This window comes from Gopherus evgoodei, chromosome 1 (assembly GCF_007399415.2).
Source record: "Gopherus evgoodei ecotype Sinaloan lineage chromosome 1, rGopEvg1_v1.p, whole genome shotgun sequence".
NCBI lineage: Eukaryota > Metazoa > Chordata > Testudines > Testudinidae > Gopherus > Gopherus evgoodei.
In genome coordinates this window covers 261,830,147-261,856,201 of record NC_044322.1, presented here as the reverse complement: position 1 = coordinate 261,856,201, position 26,055 = coordinate 261,830,147, and the positions used below count along the sequence as shown (strand labels likewise).

The 26,055-nt window shown below is 41.9% G+C and overlaps 1 protein-coding gene across 4 annotated transcripts in view; it reads right to left on the bottom strand.

Annotated features, from left to right (window-relative positions):
• The window catches only part of MYBPC1 (myosin binding protein C, slow type), a 112,962-nt gene that overhangs the window by 8,356 nt on the left and 78,551 nt on the right, over positions 1-26,055 (bottom strand). For all 4 annotated transcript variants that reach the window (XM_030544292.1, XM_030544300.1, XM_030544305.1 and 1 more), the window contains 9 exons: positions 25,434-25,622; positions 23,219-23,353; positions 17,252-17,419; positions 15,899-15,987; positions 14,575-14,770; positions 13,608-13,747; positions 10,699-10,858; positions 9,062-9,198; positions 7,884-8,070 (listed from right to left, as the gene is read on the bottom strand). In XM_030544292.1, the coding sequence (XP_030400152.1) occupies positions 7,884-8,070; positions 9,062-9,198; positions 10,699-10,858; positions 13,608-13,747; positions 14,575-14,770; positions 15,899-15,987; positions 17,252-17,419; positions 23,219-23,353; positions 25,434-25,622 (1,401 nt within the window). The remainder of the gene's footprint in view (positions 1-7,883; positions 8,071-9,061; positions 9,199-10,698; positions 10,859-13,607; positions 13,748-14,574; positions 14,771-15,898; positions 15,988-17,251; positions 17,420-23,218; positions 23,354-25,433; positions 25,623-26,055) is intronic.

Sequence of the window (26,055 nt, the reverse complement as noted above, 5' to 3'; positions counted from 1 at the left end):
TGCTGCTTGGGACAGCAAAAACCCTGGAGCTGGCCCTGCTCTTAAGGCTGATCACTCTCTCCAAAGTAGTCAATTATCTCATGACAACAGGTTCATGATTAAGACCCTACCAAATTCACAGCCATGAAAAACACGTCATGGACCATGAAATCTGGTCTCCCCCTGTGAAATGTGGTCTTTTGTGTGCTTTTATGTTATACTAAATAGATTTCACAGGGGAGACCAGCATTTGTCAAATTGGGGGTCCTGACCCAGAAGGGAGTTGCAGGGGGGGTTACAAGGTTATTTTAGGGGGTGTCACAGTATTGCCATTCTTACTTCTGTGCTGCCTTCAGACCTGGGTGGCTGCTGACTGAGGGCCCAGTTTTGCAGACAGCAGCACAGAAGTAATAAGAATAATATATGGTGATATACCTATCTCACAGAGCTGGAAGGGACCTTGAAAAGTCATTGAGTCCAGCCTCCTGCCTTCACTAGCAGGACCAAGTACTGATTTTTGCCCCAGATCCCTAAGTGGCCCCCTCAAGGGCTGAACTTACAACCCTGGGTTTAAACAGGCCAATGCTCAGACCATTGAGCTATCCCTCCCACTTTATATCATACCATGCCATCCTTACTTCTGTGCTGTTGTTGCTGGTGGTGGCTCTTCTTTCAGAGCTGGGCTCCCAGGCAGTAACCCCTACTCTCCAGCTGCTCAGCTCTAAAGGCAGGCTGTTGCCAGCAGGTGACCTGTAGGGGAGGGGGGGTGAATGGTCACATGACCCTCCCCAAAACACTAAGGGAGGCAAGGCCAGCAGCTGGGAAGATGAAGGGACAGGGCCAGAGCTGGAAGGGAAGAGGCAAGGCCAGATCCTCTCCTCTTCCAGCCTCCTGGCCACGCTGCAGCTCGCAGACTTTGTGCGGCTGGAGGCTGCCTGGGAGAGAGCAGCCGCTGCATGCTGCACTACATGCAACATCCCAGGGAGGCAGTGTGGCTGGAGGCTGCCTAGGAGAGTGCATTAGTGGCTCCACACAAGCCAGGAGGACTGGAGCAGAGCACCCTCTCCCCCGCCAGGTAACATGGGATGGGCAGGGATGGGGAGAGTGCAGGGTTCCTGGGCTGGGGGCAGGGCAGAGTCACATGGGGGTCATGTGGGGAACAGGTTGGGGAGGGGTATAAACTGGATATTAGGAAGTTTAGACTTGAAATTAGACGAAGGTTTCTAACCATTAGGGGAGTGAAGTTCTGGAACAGCCTTCTGAGGGAAGTAGTGGGGGCAAAAGACTTTCCTGGCTTTAAGACAAAGCTTGATAAGTACATGGAGGGGATGTCATGATAGGATCGTTAATTTGGGCAATTGATCTTGGATTACCACCAGATAGGTCTGCTCAATGGTCTGCGGGGAGATGTTGGATGGAATGGGAACTGAGTTACTGCAGAGAATTCCTTGTTGGGTGCTGGCTGGTGACTCTTGCCCACATGCTCAGGGTTTAGCTGATCGCCATATTTGGGGTCGGGAAGGAATTTTCCTCCAGGGCGGATTGGCAGGGGCCCTGGAGATTTTTCGCCTTCCCCTGCAGCGTGGGGCACGGGTCGCTTGCTGGTGGTTTCTCTGCAGCTTGAGGTCTTCAAACCAATTTTGAGGATTTCAATAACTCGGTCCTGGGATAGGGGTTGTTATAAAATTGGATGGGTGGGGTTCTGTGGCCTGCCTTGTGCAGGAGGTCAGACTAGATGATCAGATTGGTCCCTTCTGACCTATGAGTCTATGAGTCTATGAGTCACATGAGGGGATCACGTGCCTCCCTTTAGCTGGGTCCTCCTTTGTGTCCCTAGTTACCAATCCCCCTTACAACTCCTTAATGGGTCAGGACCCCAAAAATTACACCATCAAATTTCCGAAGTAAATAGCTGAAATCATGAAATTTGCATTTTAAAAATCCTGTGGCTGTGAAATTGAACAAAATGGACCGTGAATTTGGTAGGGCCCTATTCATGATGAATTCCCTTAGGGCCTGATCCAAAGTCAACTGAAGTCAAAGGGAGTCTTTCTATTGATTTCAATGGGTTTTGGAACAGGTTCTATATACTGAAAACAAAACAAGACAAATTACGAATTTTTATGACAAACCAGCCATGATTAGGAATCTAGCCCAAGGAACCATAAAAAATATTTTAAACATTTTCTTTGGGGAGAGAGTGTGTGAAAAATATAATTATAGTTTTAATGGAATTCTGTGTTTATATAGCTTGTCATCTTCCAAGACGTAGTTCAGATAGAATTTTTTTTCTTAACAAAGATCTTTAACAAATTGCAGCATGAACTTTTTCAGCACCCTTGTAGACAAATAAACTTGTCATGCTATTGTAGTCAATAGCCCAACTGTTTGCCATTTTAAGTACATCTAATAGACCTGAAAAAGATTAAGCAAATGCTGTGGTTTATCAGAAATAATTAATGTCTATTAACAGAAAACATTTCACTGATGGTAAAATGAAATACTTGTTATTCTATTAGTCTATTATTATCAATAAAATGTTTAAAGAAATGAGGTAAAATTTGTAACTCCTGATAGTCTAGATTTGAAGCCTAAGATGATATATGCAAAGTGATAAAAGAAGACAATTGTAATGCACTATTGGTATACCATGCTATTACCATAACTTTTCATTTATTTAGATACCATATAAAATATGAGTAGTATACTGTATCCATGACATTTTTGTGACATTCCTAGGAATATGTCTACATGTTAAAACAGAGGTTACTAACAGCTCAGAAACAGTGGAAAGAAATTCTGGACTATTTAGAAAAATGAGAGTTAGTGCAACATATATTTTTGTATAGTGTATAGCTGTCTAACATGATCGCTATCCAAAAAATAGTAGTTACAGTACTGTAGCTGTTAAACTCACCAGTTATGTAATATCCCTTACATTCTAGCTTTGACCCTGCAGTCCTTACCCAGGAAAAATTCACTTTGAAATCAATAATGTTTTGCCTGAAAAATGACTGTAGACTCAGGCCCTACTTTTTTACTTCCTGGAGTAAAGCAGTAGCTACATTTGAAAAAATATATATACACAATGATTTGTTTCCATTGACTCAGAATGCCTTTCCTCCAGAGATCACTTTTCTTTGTGGTGTTGTGCTGCTCAAGCATCTGATCGCTCCTGCTGAGGCAGCAGACAGGCAGAGTGTACAACCAGCATATAAGTGGATGGATGAGGGAACACCTGTAAAGTTATGTTTTTACAATCTGGCTATGTGCGATACTCACTGCATTTGTCTCTTTTTCACATAGCAAACCCGGACTGTTTATTAATGCATAGATGCCAAAAGCTGGGACTGGACAACAAGGGATGGATCACTGAAAAAATTGCACTGTCCTGTTCATTCCCTCTGAAGTATCTGGCTCTAGCCACTGTTGGAAGAGAAGATACTGGGCTAGATGGACCACTGGTCTGACCCAGTATGGCCATTCTTATGTTCAGTACAATTGCTGATTATGGGCTTGATCCTACTCCAGTTGAATGCCATGGTTAAACTCTCCCTGACTTTAATAGCAGCAAGATTGAAACCTCTGAACAGATGTACTGTATTTGAGTCGAACAACATGCTAGTCTGAACCTTCTTTTGAAAGATGACAAAATTAATGGCTAAAAATGCTAGTTTAAAGGAAGGAATATAAACAAGAGAGATGATTCGTGGTCCCCAATTGTTGGGGATCAGGAAGGGAAAATGGATTTGCATGCCTCATGAGTTGGGTGTGTGTGTGTGCTGGACTGCCCAATGGTTAACATGAGTTTAGATTTAAAAACCAATCAATCAACAAGAGAGGTGTGACGTGAGTTAAACAAAGAATTGGTCAAAGACAGTAAGAATGCACAGCCCAGGACGCTGACAAAACACACAGCTATTTCTAGGACTCTTTCCAGATCTGATGCAGAAAGTGGATACAATTACGTGCTTTGAACATGAAGACTTTCAGCTTTTGTATAGTCTCTGGGGTCTGCCACGATCATTCATTTTACTTTTTTAACGTAAACGTTGAGTTATTTAGGGGAAAAAGGAGGCATGGAAGCTATAAATAAGGATCCAGAAATGATCATGCTTCATAGCTCTTGAGGGTGAAGGTGGGGGATGGGGTAGTGGAAGGTTCTGTTTAAGAGTGGGGAAGGCTGGACTGAGGCACGGCTAAGGGGAGTGAGTTTCACAACCTTCTTCCCATCACAGCACATGCATGGTTGTTTGCTAATCTAGGATGTGATACCATGGCAACTTAGGTTATTTGAGGCACCTAAGCTTGCTGTCCCCTGACAGTATGAATAGGACAGGGCTGCTAGTTTGACATTCTTGCTGAGTGATTCTTTGGCTTTCGAACTTGCTTCCTGAGTTGGGTCTGCTGAAAACTTGATAGTGTGACCTTCAGGACATGCTGCAAGACTACTCGTTTACCGAGGATTTCCCTTGGGATGGATGATTGGGGGATGAAGAGATCTAACTGAGGGGTGGGACATGGGCGATGTTAGGAGCTGAGTTGTGAAGAATTGTTTTTCTTTCATGTAACAAGCTGTGGAAGTAGTCAGTCATGGATGGGGGTAGGCATGGCTGTCAGTGGTAGTATTTTGGATTGTTTGCAGTTTTTTGTGCACCATCCAGAGCATCAGACTTGAGTCTTATAAATTATTTTTTTTTAAAAGTAGTAAGAGGTGGGTGGTGTCAGATCAAATGCTCATCAGGAAAAGGCTCAAAGGGGTCATCTCATATGTAGCTGGTAATGACTTTTTGCATCATAGACATTAAAGTTCTGTCTAACTACATTACTGAGCATAACAGACACACTGAAAAATGATCTAAGCATTTTTACACTTCAAACATCAATTTGTAAATGCCAAATGTAAAGAAACATGATTCACATCAATATTGATCAGAATGGCAAAATCTCTCATTCATTCCTCAATAAACCGCTGTTCAGGGCAGGATCAATTCTTGGTCAATGATATCCAGGTCAATGATGCAAAGTATTCTGTGGCTTAGATACCAGGGAAAGCCTGAATAAAGAAGTGGGTCTTGCAAATTCATCCTGATGTCCAGTAGGAAAGACTTTCAGAGTATAGGGTTTCACACTCAACAAAAGCACCATACTGGATCTTTTCACTTGTACAGTTATCAACACTGTTGTTGGGTTTACTGAAGAATGCTTTGGCAACAGTAATGTCTATGGATGCTTAAGACTCCTAAATTTGACAAATATTAACCAACAATGTTTCTTCTGTTTGAACATGTTTGATATGATCTATTTTCATTTAATTAAAAGCTATTCTGTAGGAAAAAGTGCCCTGTTAAGTCATTGGACACATAGAGAGACAGACAGATCTTACTTTGATCATAGAATTGTGTTATTTTGACCATTTTATTGTGAACAGAACATTAAAGATTCAAAAGTTGAAGGCAACTACTGGTAAGGTATTTAGGGCTTGGGGGCTTATGAGTTAAAATGAAAGATTAGTCTAACTTGGCCTCTAGATTTTAGTGATTAATGGCTGTCTTTGTTAGGCCATATGATCTTCTCCTGTGCTGTGAAACAGGGAGCCTTGCTTGGTAATAAGAAACAGACTGTATAAATCTATAATGAGGATATCACTTTCACCTGCAAGAATATAGTGAAAACGTATCAGGACAGTCAAGAAATGTGGCTTTACTACCACTCTCATTAGGTGAACTCACCACTTTCTGAACAGACCAGTTATGTCATTACTTCCTTGCTATCATATTTGAGCTATGTGACAAGATATATCAGAAATTAGAGACAATGTTAATCATAATCCAAAACAAACAGAAAGCAACCAATATAGAAAAGTTAAATATATTGGCTTTCAGTACATACAAAATAATGGCTACAGAGTAAGTCTTATAAACTGGTATTCCTATGAAAATATGCTTTTTAGACCATTTACTGCATGTCTGATCCGAATCCCATTGACTTCAGGTGTTGAATTGGGCCTTAGGACCATTCACAATACCTGCAGTCAATACTAAAACATCTGGAATTCAGAAAATATATTCATTTAATGGATTTAAAGGGATATTCTCAAGGTTGCATAAATCTGTCCAACTTCTTCCCCTTTATATCAGTTTGCAAAATCAATATGATTCGCTAGATGTATTTTTCCTAAAAACAAATACAATAATAAGATCTATAAGCCAGGGAAAGATTCTCCTTAGGGAACTAGTGGAAGTGCTATTACTTGAGGCATTTAAAAGTACATTGGGCAAAACAGTAGGAAAATATACTGAGGGCAAGCCTGCACGACATACAGCCCGCACATGGCGCTCTGCGGGCAGCCCAGAGCCCTTTGAATCCCGGCCATGGCTGAGATTTAAAGGGCTCAGGGCTCCCTGTGGCTGTGGCAGCCCAGAGCCCTTTAAATCTCAGCCGCAGCCAGGAGTCAAAGGCTCTGGGCTGCCCGCAGCGGCAGGAAGCCCAGAGCCCTTTAAGCCGCGGATGGGAGTCAAAGGCTCTGGGCTGTCTGCAGAGATTCCCAGCTGTGGCTGAGATTTAAAGGGCTCAGGGCTCCCCGCCGCTGCGGGCAGCCCAGAGCCCTTTGAATCCCGGCCGCGGCTCCAGCAGATGGGCTGGGGCTGGGATTTAAAGGGCTCGGGCTCCCTTCAGCGGCAGGAGCTCTGAGTCCTTTAAATCCCTGCCCCAGCCCGGCAAAGCTCCGGGTTCCCCCAGCCACTGGAGCCCCGGGCCCTTTAATTTGCCCCTGAGGGTTCCCAGCCACCTCTTCAGCTGGGAACCCCTGGTTGATTTAAAATCAAGTATCACCTCTCCACCCCCAACCTTCCTTTTTGGCCCATAGCTGTTCTGGTGGGGCAGCGCTGGGGAAGGAAGGTTTGTTTCTGCAGGGCTGGGCAGTGCTGGAGCGGGGTGTTTTCTCGGGGCCGGGAGGTGCTGGGGGTGTGTGCTTCCATGGGGCCTGGGGGTTTTGGCCCTCAGCTGTTTTCTTTGGAATAATGTGGCCCTCGCCATTTTACGAGTTGTACAGGCCTGCTGTAGGGAATAACCCTGCACTGGACAGTGGAAAAACTATCTAGATCAGTGGTGTATCAAAGCCTCAAAGTACCTTGGGGCAAGAATAGGTTAGGGGGTCCTTTTCTGATTTTGAAATCTGCCCTTCTCCAGGTCCCCCAGACTGTGGGGCCCACAGACCCAATCCAGCCCCCATCCCCTACCTCCTTTTTAGCCCACCTGTCCCTTCAGACACTAGCTCCCGCACAGCCCCAATTGAGTCATTCCACCCCCTAGCTCCTGACAAGATACCCTCCAGCTCCCTCGAGGCCCCCTACATGTCCCCAGTACCTGCCACAGCCCCCTTTACCCTGCTCCATTTCTGATCCAGCTCCCGCCCAGCTCTTCCTCAACCATCTTCCAGAGTCCTTCAGTCCAGCCCCCAGCTCCCCCACCCCAATGCGGTCACCCCTGCAGACTCTTTTAGTTCCCCTCCTGCCTCCTATTTTCCTGATCCACCCCCACAAACCCATTTTAGGCCTGTACAATCCCTCTCTCAGCTCTGCTCCAACCCCCTGTAACCTCCATCCACACCCTCTGAGCTCCACTCCAAGCTCCTCCCCCACCTCCATCCAAAACTGTTCCATGCCTAATGCTTGTGGCATGTGCTGTGCATCTGAGAGTTGAGCTGGAGTTTGTCACATAACAGTACACCTTCTGGTCCCTAAGGGTCATGTCCACTCATGAAAGAACCCTTTATATCAATGGATATTTGAATAAAAATGGTGGTAAGATGTACCCCCCGGCATTTGCTTACTGCACTCTTGACTTTAATATATGCTGTATCTAAACAAAGAGTGGATTTGCTCTGATCTTAGAAACCTTACCTTTCACTTCCAGTTTGCATTCAACTGCAGCCTCTCCAAGTTCATTGACTGCTTTGCAGGTGTAAGTGCCTCCGTCATAAGGGTTGGGTTTGCGGATCTCCAAGGTACAGACACCTTGGTTCCCAAACATTCTGTATCTTGGGTCATTTATTATAGTCACTTTGTTTTTCATCCAGGTTATTTTGGGCTGTGGTAAAAAGTGCACACAAATATAGGCAATTAAATGTTAATCTCTTTCTGTGACCTTGTATTAAAGTTGAATGATATATTAGTGGTATACAATGAAAAAATATTGAAAAAAGGGAAGTTGTAGTCCATCCATAAAAATAAGTTTGGGCCATATCATGCCATCGTTTTTTAAGCACAGCTCCCTGTGGCCCTTATAATTTAGCTGAATTCAATCAAGATAATATTTTTGGGTGGGCAAATATGTAGATCAGTTACATTACAAAGGGTGTGCCATACAATAGTAAACTGACTAATAATTTTCAAGATCTAACTATTCTAGGTTTGTCAATAAAGCTGTTTTGTTTACTAGTAACCAATGCATAGAACTTAATCCAAAACCTTGGAAGTGAATGGTGGATCAGAGAACATTTCTGAATAAAAATTCTGAATTTGATTTTACTGGGTCACTTCAATTTTCTACTCTGGAAAATTGGTCAAAGAGAGAGAGAAACTCAGTTGGGCAGGGAGCATGTGTTTGTACAGTGCCTAGCACAATGTGACCCAAATCCTGACTGGGCCTTTGGGCACTACTATAATATAAATATTTATAATTATAAAGAGTATTTTGCTTTAAACCAAAATCCTTATTGATGTATTGACCATGCAGCTCTTGTAAGTTACTGAAGTAGCAACCCTAGATTTGCCTGATCAGCTGGGAAAAGTCCATATTTTCATTAGGATAATCTGTGGACTAAGTAAATCTCATAATACCCACGTTGTAGAGGGGTAAACTGAGACGAAGGAGATGTGGTTTGTCCATTGTGATACAACAAATCAATGGCAGAACGGCCAAGAGTACTTTAGGAACCCTGACTCTTGCTCCATTCTTTAGCCCACTGATTCTCCTTAGAGCATGTGTGTGAATTATAACAGGAACAGTACTAGAAAATATTAGTGACTGATTAAATTTTCCTTTCCCTTCACTGATGTTATTAAGTGGTATGCCATACCTTTGGATTTCCTCGAACACTGCAGTTCAAAGTAGCATTGTAACCAGCTACAGCATATGTGTTAATTAAAGGTTGAGTAAACATTGGTGCTTCGGTGAAATTAAAGTCTTCATAAATTGGATTTTTGTAGACTTTACCTATGAAATAAATACAAGATGTTAGGAGCTGTTAGAACAAAGTTAAGCATTTCATACTGTTTTCAACAGTATTCAACAGTAAAGAGTGAGTCTGCTCTAATTTCTACTGCTTTATATACCAGTGTAACTCCATTTATTGCACTCATTCTCAATAGCGTGAGAGCAGAATTAAGCCTGGAAAGTTACTGTAGTTTCTGATCATACAGTACAGAGGACTTAAAATCTCCCCTTGTTGTATGAATACGTGGTATATTAAGTATAATTTATACTCTGTATGCATGCCTGCAATTACACACACACTTTGTACAACAATATGAATACTGACTAGCGGGCTGGTAAGAGTGATCAAAGAGGTGACTAAAATGTCATCTTAATGTTCCACATTTATTCTTGTCACTGATTTCTTTTCCTAATTTGTTCCATCTACAACTAGTATTTCCTAACTGCCAGTACTGTAAACTAGGGCTGGCACAGTCTCTGAAACTCCGTATGTTCTTCTGCTTCATATTGCACAGCACCACCAGTAAAGACAGCAGAAAATGTGTTGATCCTGTATAAAACAAAATCTAGTAGAGCTGGCTTTGTCGCTGATAATGTATCTGCACTTGTGGTGCTAACAGTAGTACAAACATTATTTTTCTCTGTAGACTATGCTGATGCATAGAATGGACATACGAGGTGAAATTCACCCCTATGCCAAGGGCCAGCACAAGGGCTATGCACCACTTACACCTTACTTAGGCTCTCCAACAAGTGTTCATGGGTGCATGGGCCATGTGCTGGCTCTCAGCACAGTGGTGAATTTTCAGTGACAAAAAACAATTTCCACAGCCCCTCTTCTGATCACCCTCACCCCACTTTTAAATAGAAAACTATTTCCCCTCTGAGAGATCTCACGGAGAACAGCCAGCTTTGGGAACTCACTGTTTTTAGTTTCCTTTATGAAGTCTCCATTTTTGATGGGCAGAACGGAGATGCTTTTCTTTTGAGTGAGAGAACAAAGTTCTGCGTCGCCAACAGGAATGCCATTAGCACTGGCTAGTACAGCAAGTGATGGTTGTCACACATCTCTTTAAACTTAAGCCAGCTGCCTTCACAGGACATACTATATCGGAGAGACTGAGCATTCCTGAACTCAGGTCATGCCAATTGCCATTCTCGTTTACAACGGTTTATGTATAGATTACAACAATGCCTTCATTTCTATTTTAAACTGTTTGAAAACTCAGATATATAATTCAGAATTGAGAGAGAAATTGATGTTACCATTTAAAATCAAGCGTCATCCTCCCATGGTTTGTTGCTTGTCCCATAATTTGCAGTTGTATGTAGTGAATGCCATACACTACCAAACTGGAATGGCAGCAATTTACACTCACTTTGCACAGGTGTAAGTGGCTACACCAGGTACAAACAGTGGAGAATCAAATCTTTTGTCTCTGATTCCCTTCCCCACTCTGAACCCCATCCTTCCCTCTTAAGAACATAATTGACAGCTACCATCCTTTGCGATCACAGCACTCTCTCTGGTCATTGTCGCGTCCTCACTGAGGCCACACATGTTTTCAGCGAAGATCCGGAAGTAGTACTCATTTCCTATGATGAGTTCAGTAATGGTGGCACTGGTTCGGTGGTAGTGCTCAATTACAGTGAACCATTCCTGCAAGACACAAATACAGACTAAGTTTGCCTGCAACACATGTCATTTATCAACAGCTAGGGTTTAGAATAGCCACCATGCATATGAAAGCATGAGAACAAATTTTAAGGAATTTATATAACCAGTAAGGCATAATACAATAACTGAGTTGATGGCAATGGATTCTAAGCTAATCACTATACAGTAACTGGGTGATGATGGAAGAGTCACAAGCAATTCACCATTGCGCTATGAAGGGTGAATGGAAAGTGAATGCTATTAAATTGTCACATTCTGACGGTTAGTCAGGCGGGATAATTGTAGGAATTGCAATATTACAAAGGTCCTATTGTGCAAGAGAAGAAAGGCAGGCTCTGCCACTCAGATTTCATGTTGCTGACAGAGAAAGTATTGGTGCAGATAAGAATGTAATCCCAGTACTAATCTGCCTCCTCTGGCACTAGCCTAAATGAGCAATATGATTATGGAAAGGGTGATTCCATTCCAGTTATTTCTCATGATTTAAGAACAGTTGATAGGGTAGGAGGAGCAGTGAATACAGCCCAAACTACAGACGCTTCATCAGCCAGGTGACTGGATCTTAGAGGCTCTTTCTCTTAGCAGTAGCAACAGTACAGTCTAAGGAGAGAATTTTTATTTTGATAAAAATATGACTTCCAATTCATTTTTTATTTAATTTTGAGAAATCATGTGTAAATAAGGGACACTGACACAATATAATAAACAGCTAAAAAACCCTGTTTGTTAAATCAGTTTTTGAGGCAGTTCCAGGGGCACAGTTAGAGGACAGAAACAAGCATTCAACGTATGGCATGTGTATTTTTTTTTTCTGTAACAAAGTCCTGTGGATGTGATTTCATCAGCTCTGAATTCCTGTGATTTCTGGCACAACACTCATCTCTTGGGAAGTATTATATACTCCAGAGCATACTGCTTCAGGCATCTATCTGCATAGCTCTCAAGAGACCCATGTTTAGATGAAAGGCATCTCTTTAAATATCAAATTTAAATTTGATCTTGGTACACAATATCCACCTAGTGAGATCAGCAAAACTAATGCTAAAAATATTATTCACGTAAAGCAGAATCTGACCATGAAAATGTTCTCTCTTTTATTTATGCCACCCCTTCCAGTTGTCTCCCTTTCTCACAGTATATATTTGTGTAAGTTTCTTGTGCCAGAGTTTTTACTGATATGTACTAAACCTGCAAAGCCACATTATTTTAGACTTCCCAGTAATATAGCTCATAGCGCTCAGAAAGGATCATCTACTTGAAAGAACTTGAGACATCCTTTCTTTAGAGGCAACTGTTTAAGAAAATGTACCTTTGGAAACAATCATTATTTAAAATCCCCCTTAGTACTCTTACAGGAAAATTCTTGTCACAGACAGTGTGGAAATAACATGGAATCACTGCCCTATGAGCACACAGTACACTTTGGACACTAGTTATTATTTTATTTTGTATTACAGTACCACCTAGAAGTCTGAACTGAGACGGGCCTCCATTGTGCTGGGCACTGTGTATGCATATAATCAGAGACAGGTCCTGGCCGGAACAGCTTATGGTCTAAAGAGAGATGAAGGGTGGGAGGGGGAATAAAGTCACAGGGAAGTGAACTGACTGGTCAAAAGTCACAGAGCAGGTCAGTGTATTAGTATCCTACTCATGCAAACTAGTTCATCTCTCTTAGATTCACAATGTCCAAACTTGCAGTATCTATTAAATGTAGAAAGCCAACTGCTGTCTCTTACAGAGCTATAAACAGGGGCTTGGTTGTGAAATAACACAATAATTAGCTCTCATATAGCACTTTTCATCTACAAATCTTAAAGCACTTTTCAAATTAGGTAAGTATCAGTATCCCAAACTGTAAAATAGAGATAATGATACTTATCTAATTTGTGAAGTGTAGTACAGAGAAGTGAAGGGATTTGCCCCAGGTCACCAAGCAGGCCAGTGACAGCTGGGAATAGAACTCAGATCTCCTAACCACCTAGTGCAGTGTTTCCCAAACCTGGGATCTGCTTGTGTAGGGAAAGCCCCTGGTAGGCTGGGCTGGTTTGTTTACCTGCCACGTCCGCAGTTCCGTCTGATTGCAGCTCCCACTGGCCTCGGTTCGCTGCTCCAGGCCAATGGGAGCTGCTGGAAGCGGCTCAGGCTAAGGGACATACTAGCCGCCGCTTTCCATAGCCCCCGTTGGCCTGGAGCAGCAAACCACAGCCAGTGGGAACCACTATCGGCCGGACCTGCGGACGTAGCAGGTAAACAAACCAGCCCACCCTGCCAGGGGCTTTCCCTGCACAAGCGACGTCCCAAGTTTTGGAAAGAGTGACCTAGTGGACTATCTGTGGGGCCACACTGCCTCCAAAATGAGCATTTGGGTTTTGATTGTCTATTTCCAGAGGGAATAAAACAGAATTATTTCTCTGAGCTCCTCGTGAACTCTGAGGGGTTTAGACAAATGAGATGCAGATCTACTCCTGCCCATCCCCCTCACTTGCCCCATCTCTAATCTGAACACAGATTTATAAATACACATGTTCTCATTTATAAACTTCGAGTATTGTGGACACTGAGATTTTCTGATGAACTTTTGAGATTTTCGGAGTAGTGGTGTGGTTCTGTAATGATCCAATGCATCAGACATCGACATTTGTCCATGCAAATAGGGCTTTTTATATTTAAAAGAAAGAATGTGATGGCTGTCGGATTTAAACTGAGTCAAACATATTTTATTACTTACCATGCTCTTCTTGTCTGCTTTTTGAATTGTGTACCCAGTAATGGCAGCATTACCATCATCCTTCGGTGGCTGCCATGATAAAGCAACATTCTCTCCCCAAACATCCTCAATCTTTACAACATGTGGTGGGCCAGGCCGATCTGTAATGATGATATGGCATGGTCATCTTTGCATTACGCCTGCTCTCTGTTTCTCTCTCTCTCTCTGATATATGATATACCTCTATCTCTATCTAGATATAGCTAGATATAGATATATATCTTACACACACAAAACAATGCTAAAAGAAAAATGCAAAGTCAAGCCCTCAAAAGTTAGGAAATGCCGGAATTCAAGTTGCCTCTAATTTGGCCTTTAATTTTGGCCTTTAATTTGACCCTATTGTGCATATGCGTTATGATACAGGCTTCAGTTACATGATCACATACTATTTTGGTAAAGTTATAAGCAAATGAAAATGTGACCTTATAATGGGAAGTCTCAGGAAAGCTTAAGTATAGGCTGTGCTACCAGCCTCACCTATAAGCTATAGATAGTGTATGAGATTTCCCAGGTGTCTCTCTTTTTTCCATCATAAGGCTTTTAACACTGGTGGTCTCTGCCAAGTCATGTTTGTGAGAAACTAACTCTTGCTACAATAGAGCTGTATTAGATCTGACTGAGTGCCACCTTAACAATAAAAAGCTTCAGTGTTTCAGACAAATATGGAACATAAAAATCCTTTACAAACAGTAAAGTAGTGTAGGATTCTAGGGTGGGACTGGAATGTTCAGGCTGGCTACTGAGGTTTTGTACAGAGATCTCCAATGATACTAGCTGAGGACCTGGCTCAGAATATCTGGCCAAGTGAGCTGAAGTAGAGAGGTACCATTGTAGAGGAGGCTGTAACTGGAAATCTCACGTTTTCCTGGTAACCGGTAATATATTTTTGAAGTCTGCTTTGCCAAAATATTTTTTTAAAACATACCAACTACTTGAATATCTATTGTAGCTTTGTCCACCAAGTTGTCTACTTTCACTTTCAGGTCATATTTTCCTGAGTGACTCCTCTCTGCTTTTCGGATAAAGATGATAGTATCATTTTCACTGTTGCGGATGTTAATTTGGTTCTTGTCTACGGAAGCACCATTTTTCTTCCAAGATACCTTTGGTCTTGGTCTTCCCTGTAAAAAGCCATGGAACTACTGAAGTATGCTTTTGGGAGGAGAAAGAGGTGTTAGGCTGTTGCAAAGACAAAAAGGAAAGTCTTCTTGAACCAGAACGGTGGAAACTCTTTAAATAAAAAGCAGATAATTCTAAACACAAGACAATTCAGAGGTGGTCAAATGTTCAGATACGTGTTTTTTTCTGCACATAATGGGCAATATTATTTTGTTTTTAGTGGTTCTCAGAAGCAGATGTCCTAAGAGAATCACAGTGCGATGCCAATAGATGCTAACTTGTTGATCATTCAGTGTCACTACTGGGAGTTTGCCCTTCTGGAAACGAGAATTTCAGAAGTGCTGTCCAAATATGGTAACCTCAGGTCTTTCAGAGTATTTTGGCTGAGTGTATACACTACATAGTAGTACTTTTATTTTAGCAGGAGCAGCATTTCCTATAGCACATATTGTGCCTGGCATCTGTGTATGTGCACAAAGGTAGGAGAAGGAAAAAGGTATGGACACAGTAGGGGTTCTTGCATTCAGCAGAGCAAGGACTCTGCAGACATGTATTACTTGAACAGCTAGCCTCTGCAGGGGGTGTCAATGAGGTCAAGCTATAGCCCTGCCTCCAGCCAGCAGAGCTAACCAGCTGGAATAGAAAGCGCATGTTGCATCCTTGGAAGTGCTGGTGCAACAGCTGTGCTTCCCAGGGACTCTACGAGGCATTATTGCACAAAGATTCTGCTGGGTTGGTGAAACTTCACACCACCCCCAAAGCAAGATAGTGAATAAATGTCACATTCCAGCTCTAGACACCATATCTAATCATTGTCTATTGCAACCATTCTGTGCTGTGCTAGTGATTCTCTTGTGTGTAGTGGCAAGTCTCCATTGGAGATTATGGGGTATTCTGTGGACAACAACAGACAACAGATCAGCACTGTTTGCTAATTACAAAATTCAGTCTTTGGCTTAGCACAATCTGATTTCAGAAGGCACAGAAAAAGCCATCTGGCAGGTATCATGACTGACCAGGATTTAATTCTGCTTAAATTAACTTCATGCTCCACCACAGTTGTATAACATGCAGTTCTAACAATCGCAATATAAGAAAAATAAGCATTAATAAGTGTCTTTATTTCTTACTTGGAAAGGAATAACAAGATTCACAGCTTCTCCAACCCTTCGAATGTAGGTTTGTTTTAAGTGTCTTGGTAGACGAATCTTTGGAGGTTCTAAAAAAACACATTTTAAAAAGTAGTATGTTTTTGTGAGCACCAACGTTAGTGACGTTAAAACCTATGCCTACATTTCTCCAAAGTGAGATGTGAACTGGATGCCTCCATTTTTGGGTTCCCAACTTAAGACATCTTAAAGAGACCTTATTTTTTAGAAAGTGCTGAGCACACTGATAGGCTAATGGGTAGGTCAGTGATGGATACCATTAAAAATGAAATGATCAAACTGCACAAAAGGATGAAGGGCCAGATCCTGCTCATGCTAAAGCCCCTCTGTGCTATTCCAGTGGCTTAGAAGGTCTTTAAAAATGCCCTATCTGGCCAGCTGAGGATTCCCCTACCATAGGAAAAGGCTATGGGAGTTGCTAAAATGTTCAGAGTGCTGCTACACTTTCATGATCCCTGCCTGATATATTGGCCCCATGCTAAACTGTTCTCATTTATGCTAGGCCAAACCAGCCCCCAGAAGCCCCCTGGATTGGACAATTGCTAAGGCAATATACAACTAACTACCTTTGGTCCCAGCTGGCTACAAAGATATTGGGGGGTAAATAACTTCACATGGTGCCAGGGCAGTTGTACTGATCCAATAGTGGACAACAATGTGTGTATGAACTGATGGTCAAATTCAGCTATATTACTAGCTCTCAAATTTCAAATCTTGCCCATGTGATCACTGGTCAGCAACATAAGAAGGGAATGAGACTGAATGTAAGTGTAACCATATGTTTTTGCGTTACTGTTCCTTCCACTTTTTGAGACAATGAAAATGCAAATTGAAGTGACAGACGTGGCCTACTTTCACCACTGTGCCTGCAGCTTGTTCTATCCAGCATCAGTGTTGCCAATTCTTGCAGGAGTCTCATCAGATTTGGTGTGCTGTTTATTATTTTTTAAGCCCTAGTTCCTGGAGTCATGTAAGTACATGAGAATCTCAACTTTCATTAAAAGAAAAAACAAACTTCTAGCCTTCTTGGCTGTGGAAAGAAGCTTGAAAACATGAGGTCTAAGGCTTCAAAAAACCCCAAACTAACCAGAAAGCAAACAAAAACAACCCAAAATGTATGATTTATAAGGCAAGCTCATGATTTTTGAATGCTTGGAGCTTGCAGTACTGCATTGGCAGGGCTTCAGCATGTGACTGTATGGCAGTGCTTCTCCAGTCTCCAGCTGCAGGTGCTATTCACAAGAAGGAGGAAGCATGAATGCTGAAAGTGTGTGTGTATTGGTGAGAGAAGAGATAAACAGTGGTGTATCTTACCTATAACTTCCTTGACTAAAATAGGTTGTGGGTGCAATCTAGGTTCACTGGGACCAGCAGCATTCACAGCTTTCACTCTCACGAAAATTCTGGACCCAGTTGGCAGGTCAGTGATGGTGTACCTTGTTTTGTCTGTCAGTTCTGGGTTAGCCACTATCCATTCTTCCGCTGGTTTAGGAAAAAGAAATGAGGGAGCAAAATTAGAGAATTATATACGTAATCACTTCTCCATCGAGAAAACCTTCAGTATAGTGAACAACTGCACAGAAACTGTTGCTGATTAATGATTTTATTCTCTAATAATGCTATTATATGACACTGATTTGGATTAATACAGAGATAATAAGTAGGGAAATGTTTCTAAGGATACTCAGCATTGTCTCTTTAAAAAATATTAAAAAGTAAATACATGTGAACAGTAATTACAGGATGTAATTATAGAAATCCATTAAAAGTCTTGATAAAAAACAAGGGCATATAGAATGTGGTTTCCAAAAGCACTCAGCATTGGTCTAACTCTGCTTCTGTTGAAGTCAATGAGAAATTTACCATTGACTTCAGTGGGAGCACGGTTAGACCAGCACTGAGCACTTTTAAAAATCATACCTGTTGTGTATAGATGATAGTAGCACAAAATTAGCTATTTATTTAGTATCAGTTTTCCTATGACTATTGCTTCGTTTGGGAGACATCATGGTTCATGGACAGCGCCTAGGATTAGCAATCTGAGTTCTATTCCCCAGCTCTGCCACTGACTGGCTATAGGTAGGTCACCAAAGCTCTCTGTACCTCAGTTGTCCCATTTGTAAGATGGAGCTAATGATATTTACTTACAATGTAGAGAGTTCTGAGATCTAAGTATGGACAAAAGCATATGATCTAACTGCATTATATTGTTAGCTCTAATGCTTATTAATGAAGTGTTTGTTATTTAGCTACTTTAGAATTTTAACAAATAGGGCTGTCATGAAAAACAGACTTTCTGCTTGTCACTTTAAGAAAAAAGGACAAGACTGATCAGAGTTCTTCAAATGATTCCAGCGTTCTCTGTTTTTTCATCTTGCTGTAATACAGTCACATATAATTCATGGATCCATTGCAAAATTACATATTTTTAGAAAAGCCCAGGTTACATATGACAGTTTCCCCCATCCCTCCCCTCCTGCCGTCCATATTTGGATCACTTTAAGATCCCTAGCTTTTTGGCATTCAGAGTCAGATTTCTATAGCAACAAGTCAGGAATTTAACTTCTCTTATAAAGAAAAAACACACCACTATGGTATTAGCCCTCAAGACTAGTTACACTGTTACAATTTTTAGTGCACTGGAGAATTACTGAAGAATATTGGGATACATTTTTATAAGGATGGGACCCACTCTAAGGAAGAGATTAAACACAGTTCTATTTAAAAAAATTTCTTCCAACTAACACAAGAGGCTTGAGGTCAGGGATTCAGTTTCCTGATCCTTTCCCCATCATCTGAATGCTCCTAGAGCTTTCTGTGGGTAAGTAAAGCCGCAGGTTCTGGAAGTTTATGGCCCCCAAAGTCAGTTAGGCTCTCAGAAATCTGTCTTGGTAGGATAAGAAAGTTTTATAACCTTCATTGAATACTGTACCTTCCAGGTCATAAGTTGCTTCCACCAATTCATCACACAGATCTGCCGATATACCTTGTGAGAGTCCATCATTAAAATTAATCAGACACCCACTTTCACACAAGAGTATTGTCAGTGGTTAGCATTCCCTGTTAGTAATTAGGCATAGATCTGTACTGGTCCCTGAAGATTCAGAGGAACCTGTAGGGTGATCAGGGAGTTTGCAGGCAAAGTGCATCTGGGGTGAAGGACATTCACCAGAATAAAGCTTGTATAAGTAGTACTCTTCCAGGTAAGCAGAGTAGTATAACTGGTTTCCTCCATGGTTTACTAAGGCCAAGGCTCCACCCACAAAGTGAAGTTGAAGAAGAAAGAACCACAACTGACTCAAATAGGATAACTCAAGGAAGTTTTTGTTGTGCTATCTTCTCTCTGCATCAAGTTTCCATTCTTCTTCATACCACTGCTTTGCTGTCTTCAACCCTATCCCTTGGCCTGGGTGCTTTGTGCCTGAATCTCTCAGTGAACTGGGAAATGCATCTGGCTATTTAAACCCATGAGCATCAGGGCATTTGCCTCACTCCATTTGAGCATCCTTACAGCAAAACCCCTAGTGACTCCAGAAAGAGTTTTGGTCCCTAACAGTAATCACTTTGTGCTCAGGTGGGAACAGAAATGAGGCCTAATCATATCTGGATAAACATCTTGCCCCTCAAACTGCATGTGGCTTGGCAGAACAGGACCTCTTCTTTGGGCCAGTTGCAACTTTGAAGGTAGGTGGGAGCTACTATTCAGAGTGATTATGGCTCTAGAGATGGCTAATAGGGAAGAAGAGATGCTCTTCTGAACTATTCATGGTGCTCAGGGAAAAGGTGGCAGGTGGGACAGAAGAAATTATTTTTTGGACTGATCAGTCATGAAAAGGGGAAAGGAAAGAGAAAAAAGGAGAGTTTGAGAAGAGAAATGGAGCAAAAAGGGAGAAGGAAATACAGTACAAAAGGAGAGAATGGCGAGAAAGAGTATTGAGTGAGGGAGGACAAAGAGAATAGAGGGAAAGAATGAAAAAGAGGTTTGAGAGAGGACAAATATAACTAATGGGGAAGAAAGAAGAATAGAAGAGTGCAGGAATAAAAGTTAATTTAAAGTAACCCCTAAGGCTGTCATGGCCATAAAATCATGGGCTCTGTAATTTCCACAATTTTAAAAATCCATTATTTTGGAACTGTTGCATACTGGTGGATGGATGTGATGGCAAGGATCTGAGCCAATTCAATTGAGAACCTTGCAAGCTGCCAAGTTGCTAGCTTTCAAAACAGACCCAGGTCTAAGTGGTTGCACAGGTCCTGTGCGGGCCCTTTGTACAGGGATGAATTTCACCTGTAGACAGCAAAAGCTCATTAACTAACCCTGAGATGACACAAAGAACAAGACCAGTCCCTATATTACTGAGGTTTAATTCCTCCAGGATGGATAAGGTTTCTATCACCGCCCAGGAGTAAAAGGAAAAAAAAGACCTTCCACCCCCTTTTTAAAGGAGAAGCAAGTTGGATATTAAAGGCTGGCTCTGGGGTAGGATCTCTTGTGTTCAAATGTGTTCCCTGTTATCACAGTGCAAGCCCCACAGTGCAAGTTCTAGATATTCATCCCAATGCTCCAGTTCTGCAATAGATACATGTAGATGCAACCTTACAGCTGCATGGGACCCACTGAAGCCAGTGGGTCTCTGAATGGCTACAGGGATCCATCTGTGTGGATCCAACTGCAGGATCAGGCCCTACACTGGGAAAATAAAGGTTTCTAGGGTACAAACAAATGCCTGTGACATCTGACACTTGTAATCTGTATATTTCTATGATTTTCCTCCTTCTCTCTGATTTTTCCTAAAAAATTTGATGATTAAAAAAACTCTAATAATCCCACATTCAAGAGCAAGAAAGAGACAACATACTACTGAAGGGATAAAGAAGCGGGCAAGAAAGGCAGAATCAGACAACACAAAGAATGACAGATACTGACATTCAAAAGAATTATTAAACATTATAGAAAGATTAGTCCGAGGGACAACAGTCACTGGAATAGACTGAAGAGAACACATTGTAAGAAAGAAAAAGGCATACACAGTAAGTTAATTATCTATTTGTTTGTATTTTCTATAAAGCTTGCTTCCTAAATGTTATGATAAAATATATACATAAATAATATGGATTGTGTATATATAAATGTATATGTATATATGTGAGGCATATATAGATATATAAAAACACACAGAGAAATCTATGTAAAATACATTGTAATCATTGTATTTTATCTGAGGTGGGTAACACCAAAATGACAGACTCAACTGTCATTTTGTTGTATCTTCTTATGTTTTAAACCTATCTGAAAGAAAAAAGTAAAGAATTTGCTCTGTTCGACAGGTATACAAGGATCTTTTGTCTCCTGCCACTTTAAATGTATATTTGGAAAATCCCTCTCAATACTATCACTGATATTATCATAAATAAATAGTATATTTAGCCTCTTATCTGATTAGAGAAAATTCGTCGTGCTCTTCTGCCATGAGCTTCATAGTACTGAGACTTTAAGGCCATATTATATCCCTGATTTTTCTTTTTTTGCCCAAACTTCTATTGACTTCAATGGGAGCTATGTGTTTGGAACAAGGGCATAATGTATGGCAGCTCTTAGATTCATTAAGTCGTCAGTTGCCTTCTTAGTGCAGTGTTTTCTACTGAGTTTATTAATAACATCCATGCCTGTGCATTTGAAATATCACAGGAAAATAGGAATGTATCAAGTATGTGCTGCATTTGGATCTAGTACTCATATTTCCTCTTTCCAGACCTTCTCCCATCTCCCTCCCTCCCTCCATACATGAAGGAAAACCCTTCCTACTATTCCAGTTGTGTTTTACCTTTATGTCAACTGCTCAGTGCCTCTGAGCTTCTTCAATTCTCTTTCCCACTCCTTACGGATTTTCAGCCCACTCCTACAAGGTGCTGAGGGCTTCCTCAGAGGTGTTGACAGCCCTTTGCTGCCATTGACTTAACTGAGATTTAAAGCCACTCAGTACCATGCAGGATCTGGCTGATTTTCTGCTCTATTTTTTCCACTGGGGTGTTTAAATCCCCCAAAACTTTCCTGATGTGTGCCATATGTTCTATCCTGTACAGCTCTTGCCTTCAGGCTGAATCCTATAGACCGTACTCATGAAAAACTCCTGTTGATTTAAATGCACAAACTGGCGTTCATTTGTAGAGACTTGTGTAATATCATTATACTAGTCCTTAGATTTACAGCATAGATAACATCACAAGTGGTTAAAATGAACTAAACTGAACCACTGTTCATCAAAATTTGCATTTTTCTGGCAGATCCATTCCCCTGGATGCCTCAGAAATAGTCATCTTGGATGCCCACAATGACTGGAGTTTGCTTATTCCACTGTGTCAAGTTTTGCTTACCCATTCCAGATGTCACCAGCCTTTGTTGCTTTCTGTCCCCAGACTCCATTTGTATGTCCACTCATAAGAAAGCTTCTGCTAAGTATGTAACTGGGAAACACTGAAGTTTTGCTGTTTGATCACTTTACACAGTAAAACTGCTGGTTGTATGATATACATTGTTTGCATTTCTCTGTCTCCCATTATTTTCCTCTGCTCATTTAATTTTCTCTCCCCTGTTTCACCATTACACTCCTCCTATCCTCCTATATGCCTCTATCGCCGAATGAAAAATCCTGTACATGAACACTCCCAAATGCAAGGGGCATTCAAAATCCAAATCTGAATATTGTGGCTTGGACCACTTCTATTTGATGATATACCGCAGCCACAGGGCTGTCTGCCCTCTGTGTGTGAAACAGGTACTCGAGAAAGCCACTATTGATTCCAAACAGATTTAAGATACCAGATATAGACTCTCCAAGCCACTATGTGACTGGACTTTAATCCAAAACAAGTAAAAATGTGGTTCTCCAGTTTTCTCCGACTGCCAATTAGGAGGTTCATTTGTCCTGCTTTTCCTTTTCCCCCATCCATCCAAATATTTAATCTCTCTGGTGTGGTCAGATTTCATGTCCTCAGGGAGCAAGCTGTGGAAGCCCCTGAACAATGAACTCTTTCACCTCAGCACAGTGCACAGCCGCCAAGTCTCTAGACTAACTGGATGTTGTTTTGAAATGCCAGCTCAAATGTAGGAACAGATAGGTGTGCAGGAGCTAGAAAGGAGCCTGGATGAAACTCAATAGCTTGAGAATTCTGGCTGGTTAACTTTTACCTCAAAGCAAAAGTCAGCTCTTATGGAGAAAAGGTGGAGCAAGTCTCACCTATTTTAAGCACTAGGAGCATACCATAGTTATTGTCACTTACTTCCTTCAAAGCAGTACTCTATAACATAGCCGTCTAAACCTGCTGCTCCAATGTGATCTGGTGGCCGCCATTTCATTGTAACGGTGCTATCAGTTACTCCATCAACTGCCAGGAGAGTTGGTGGACTGGTGACAGCTAAAAATAAAGAAAACATCTGTATTAGCATTCAAATGTGCCCTTATGATATACAGCAAGTGGGAATCTTCTAATTGCTGCCCAAAGTGGCAAAACAGATTCTAGGGCATAGATACTGGACAATTTAAGGCTTTATTTCTCACCTTTATGAAAGGTGTGTGTTTTATTCTGTCCCATTAGAAATTAAGAAACACCTGCTCAGTAAATAAAATATTGGCCCTCCAGCAACTGCTCCCAGAACTTCCATCCATGAGGCTCTGCAGCACTGATGTGTATTTGGATAGATGAGAAGACCCTCTGACCACAGTATTGTTACTCTCAGAAAAGGAGAGGACAATACTGCAGCAGCAGTCTTTCCCCATGCTCCCTAGGATTATGAGTGCCCTCTGTAAAAGTCAGCAAACCCGTACTGACAGAGCCAGATTAAGATTTATTGGGACCCTGGACCCAAATAACATTTGTCCCCCTCCCCCCCACACCCTGAGGGCCCAGGGGTGCTGGAACCGGAGGGGGGTGGGGGGCAAGGCCTTCACTTTTAAAAGTGGGAGGGCTATGCTTGCCCACCTTTTAACATGGGCGTAATGGCCTTGGGCAGGCGCGGAGTAGTGCTGGCAGGGGCTGTATTTCGTGGCAGGGGAGCTGATAGGTTGACAAGCTCGCATGCTAAGAAGTGCAGACTCTGCTAGTGGCGCCAGCCTCTTCCAGTGCAAGGCTGAGGAGGGCCTTAGCCCCCCCCTCCACAGGGCCCCATTCCCTGCTCCTCCTCTTCCTCCTGAGGCCCTGACCAGGCCGGAAGCTGGAACCTGGCACTATAAAGAGCTGCCCAGGGAGTCCAGGTTGCTATACAGAGCCTTGGACCCTCCACCTACCCTGGGTAGCGTGCCCCGGGGGTTGAGGGCAGGGACATGGACAGGGTCTGCTCTTGCCACGCTGGCTCCCACCCTAGGCAGGTGGAGGTTCTGAGGCTCATGGCCCAGCTCTGGCTTCTGGCCTGGCCAGGGAGGCGAGGCCTTGGGGGGAAGTGGAGGAAGCAGGGAGGGGCCACAGTTCCAGTGCCACTGGCCCTCCCATTTTTACCCAAGTTTCGACATTTCTGCAAGGGACCCCAAATTGGCTGGGGCCCCTGGGCATGCACCCTGAGGGCCCATGCATTAATCCACTGCTGCCTACTGACCTAGAGAATAAAGCACTGTGTGTAAAGGGAAATTGTGTTTATCAGAATCATTTAAAAACACGTGTCTTTCCACAAAGGTGCCAGCATAGCTTTCTGGGACAATGTCCATCAGGTTTAATCAGGCTGGGATTTACTAGGGTCCTAATCCATGATTAGGGCTCTTAGGTGCTACAACATTACAAATAATAAATAGTAGGGAATGCAAAACTATTTACAATATGATTAATTTACCCTGGCTAAGAAAAGATGTTGAAACGATATTAGCTGTTCTGGGGGAAAGAAATGTGTATTCACTAACATGGTAAATGGAGCATAGGGCTGGAACCCAGGACCTCCTTAAGTCTTAATCCTAGCTCTGCTACCTAACTTACTGCATGATTTTGGCTAACTTAACTACTTTGCTCCAGCTTTGCCATCTGTATAATGGAGTTGATACCTGTCAACTTACAAATGTGTTGAGAGGATAATTTACAGCTTGCACAGTTATTTGAAACTTCAAAGCACTATGCAAGTGCTAAATATTATTACTAAAGGAGCAAGCTTGAAAGAAACTCAGATCTCCATATGGAGTTTGTAGCATATGACACTGAGCCACTCAACACGAAAATATTGACATTTGATTTTTGGCCAATTTTTAAAATTAATTTCCGGTGCTTGGTTGCTTCCAGAATGAGAGATTTTTCTAAGGAATACATAGAGGAACCAAGACTATCACTGTCCTATTTTCTCATGAATTCTGTCCACTATATGCCACTTGTGTGCCCTTCTGCGTAAAATATCCCCTTGCTTCATAAAAAGAAGACATTCCAGGCAGAAAGTTAGGACTGTTGGATGCGGCTCTTTAAAATTTTATATACTAGTCAATGTTTTAAAGGTGCAGATACATCTATATTCTTGTTTACTCACCCAAGGGAACAAAAGCCTTTGAGGGCATACTTGGTTTGGAAATTCCTACTGCATTAACCGCAAATACGCGGACCTCATAAGCAACACCTTCAATCATCTTCTTTGGTTCAAATGTTGTTTCTTTACACAGGTCAAAATTCAGTCTCATCCACCTGGAGCTTTGTTTCTTTTTCCTTTCAATGAAATATCCTATTGAACAAACATAATTATGTAACCTGAAATAAGGGACCAGCATTTGTAAAATCAGATACAAAGCCAAAATGAATGCCATCTTTTTGGCCACTTTCTGGATACAACTCTACGTTCCCTTCTGACCCTTGGGGTTTTGCCGAAAGTACAAGTTAGGCTTTCTCCTCCAATTGCAACCATTTTTAAACTTAATTTTATAATATCACAGTATTTAGCCCACAGTGGTTAAGAGCCCAGGTCTACCAGCTTTTGAGCACCCCGATGTCCATTTATTGTAGTATATTGGAAGCTGCTCAGCTAGACATGGAACTGTTCCCTAAGTCTGCTAACTCTCAAAAGGAACAAAGTTTCAGAGTGTGGTGGTTTATGATAATATGCAAATTGCCCACTCTACTCAGTCCTGTCAGAATAGTAGTAATTTAATAACATTACA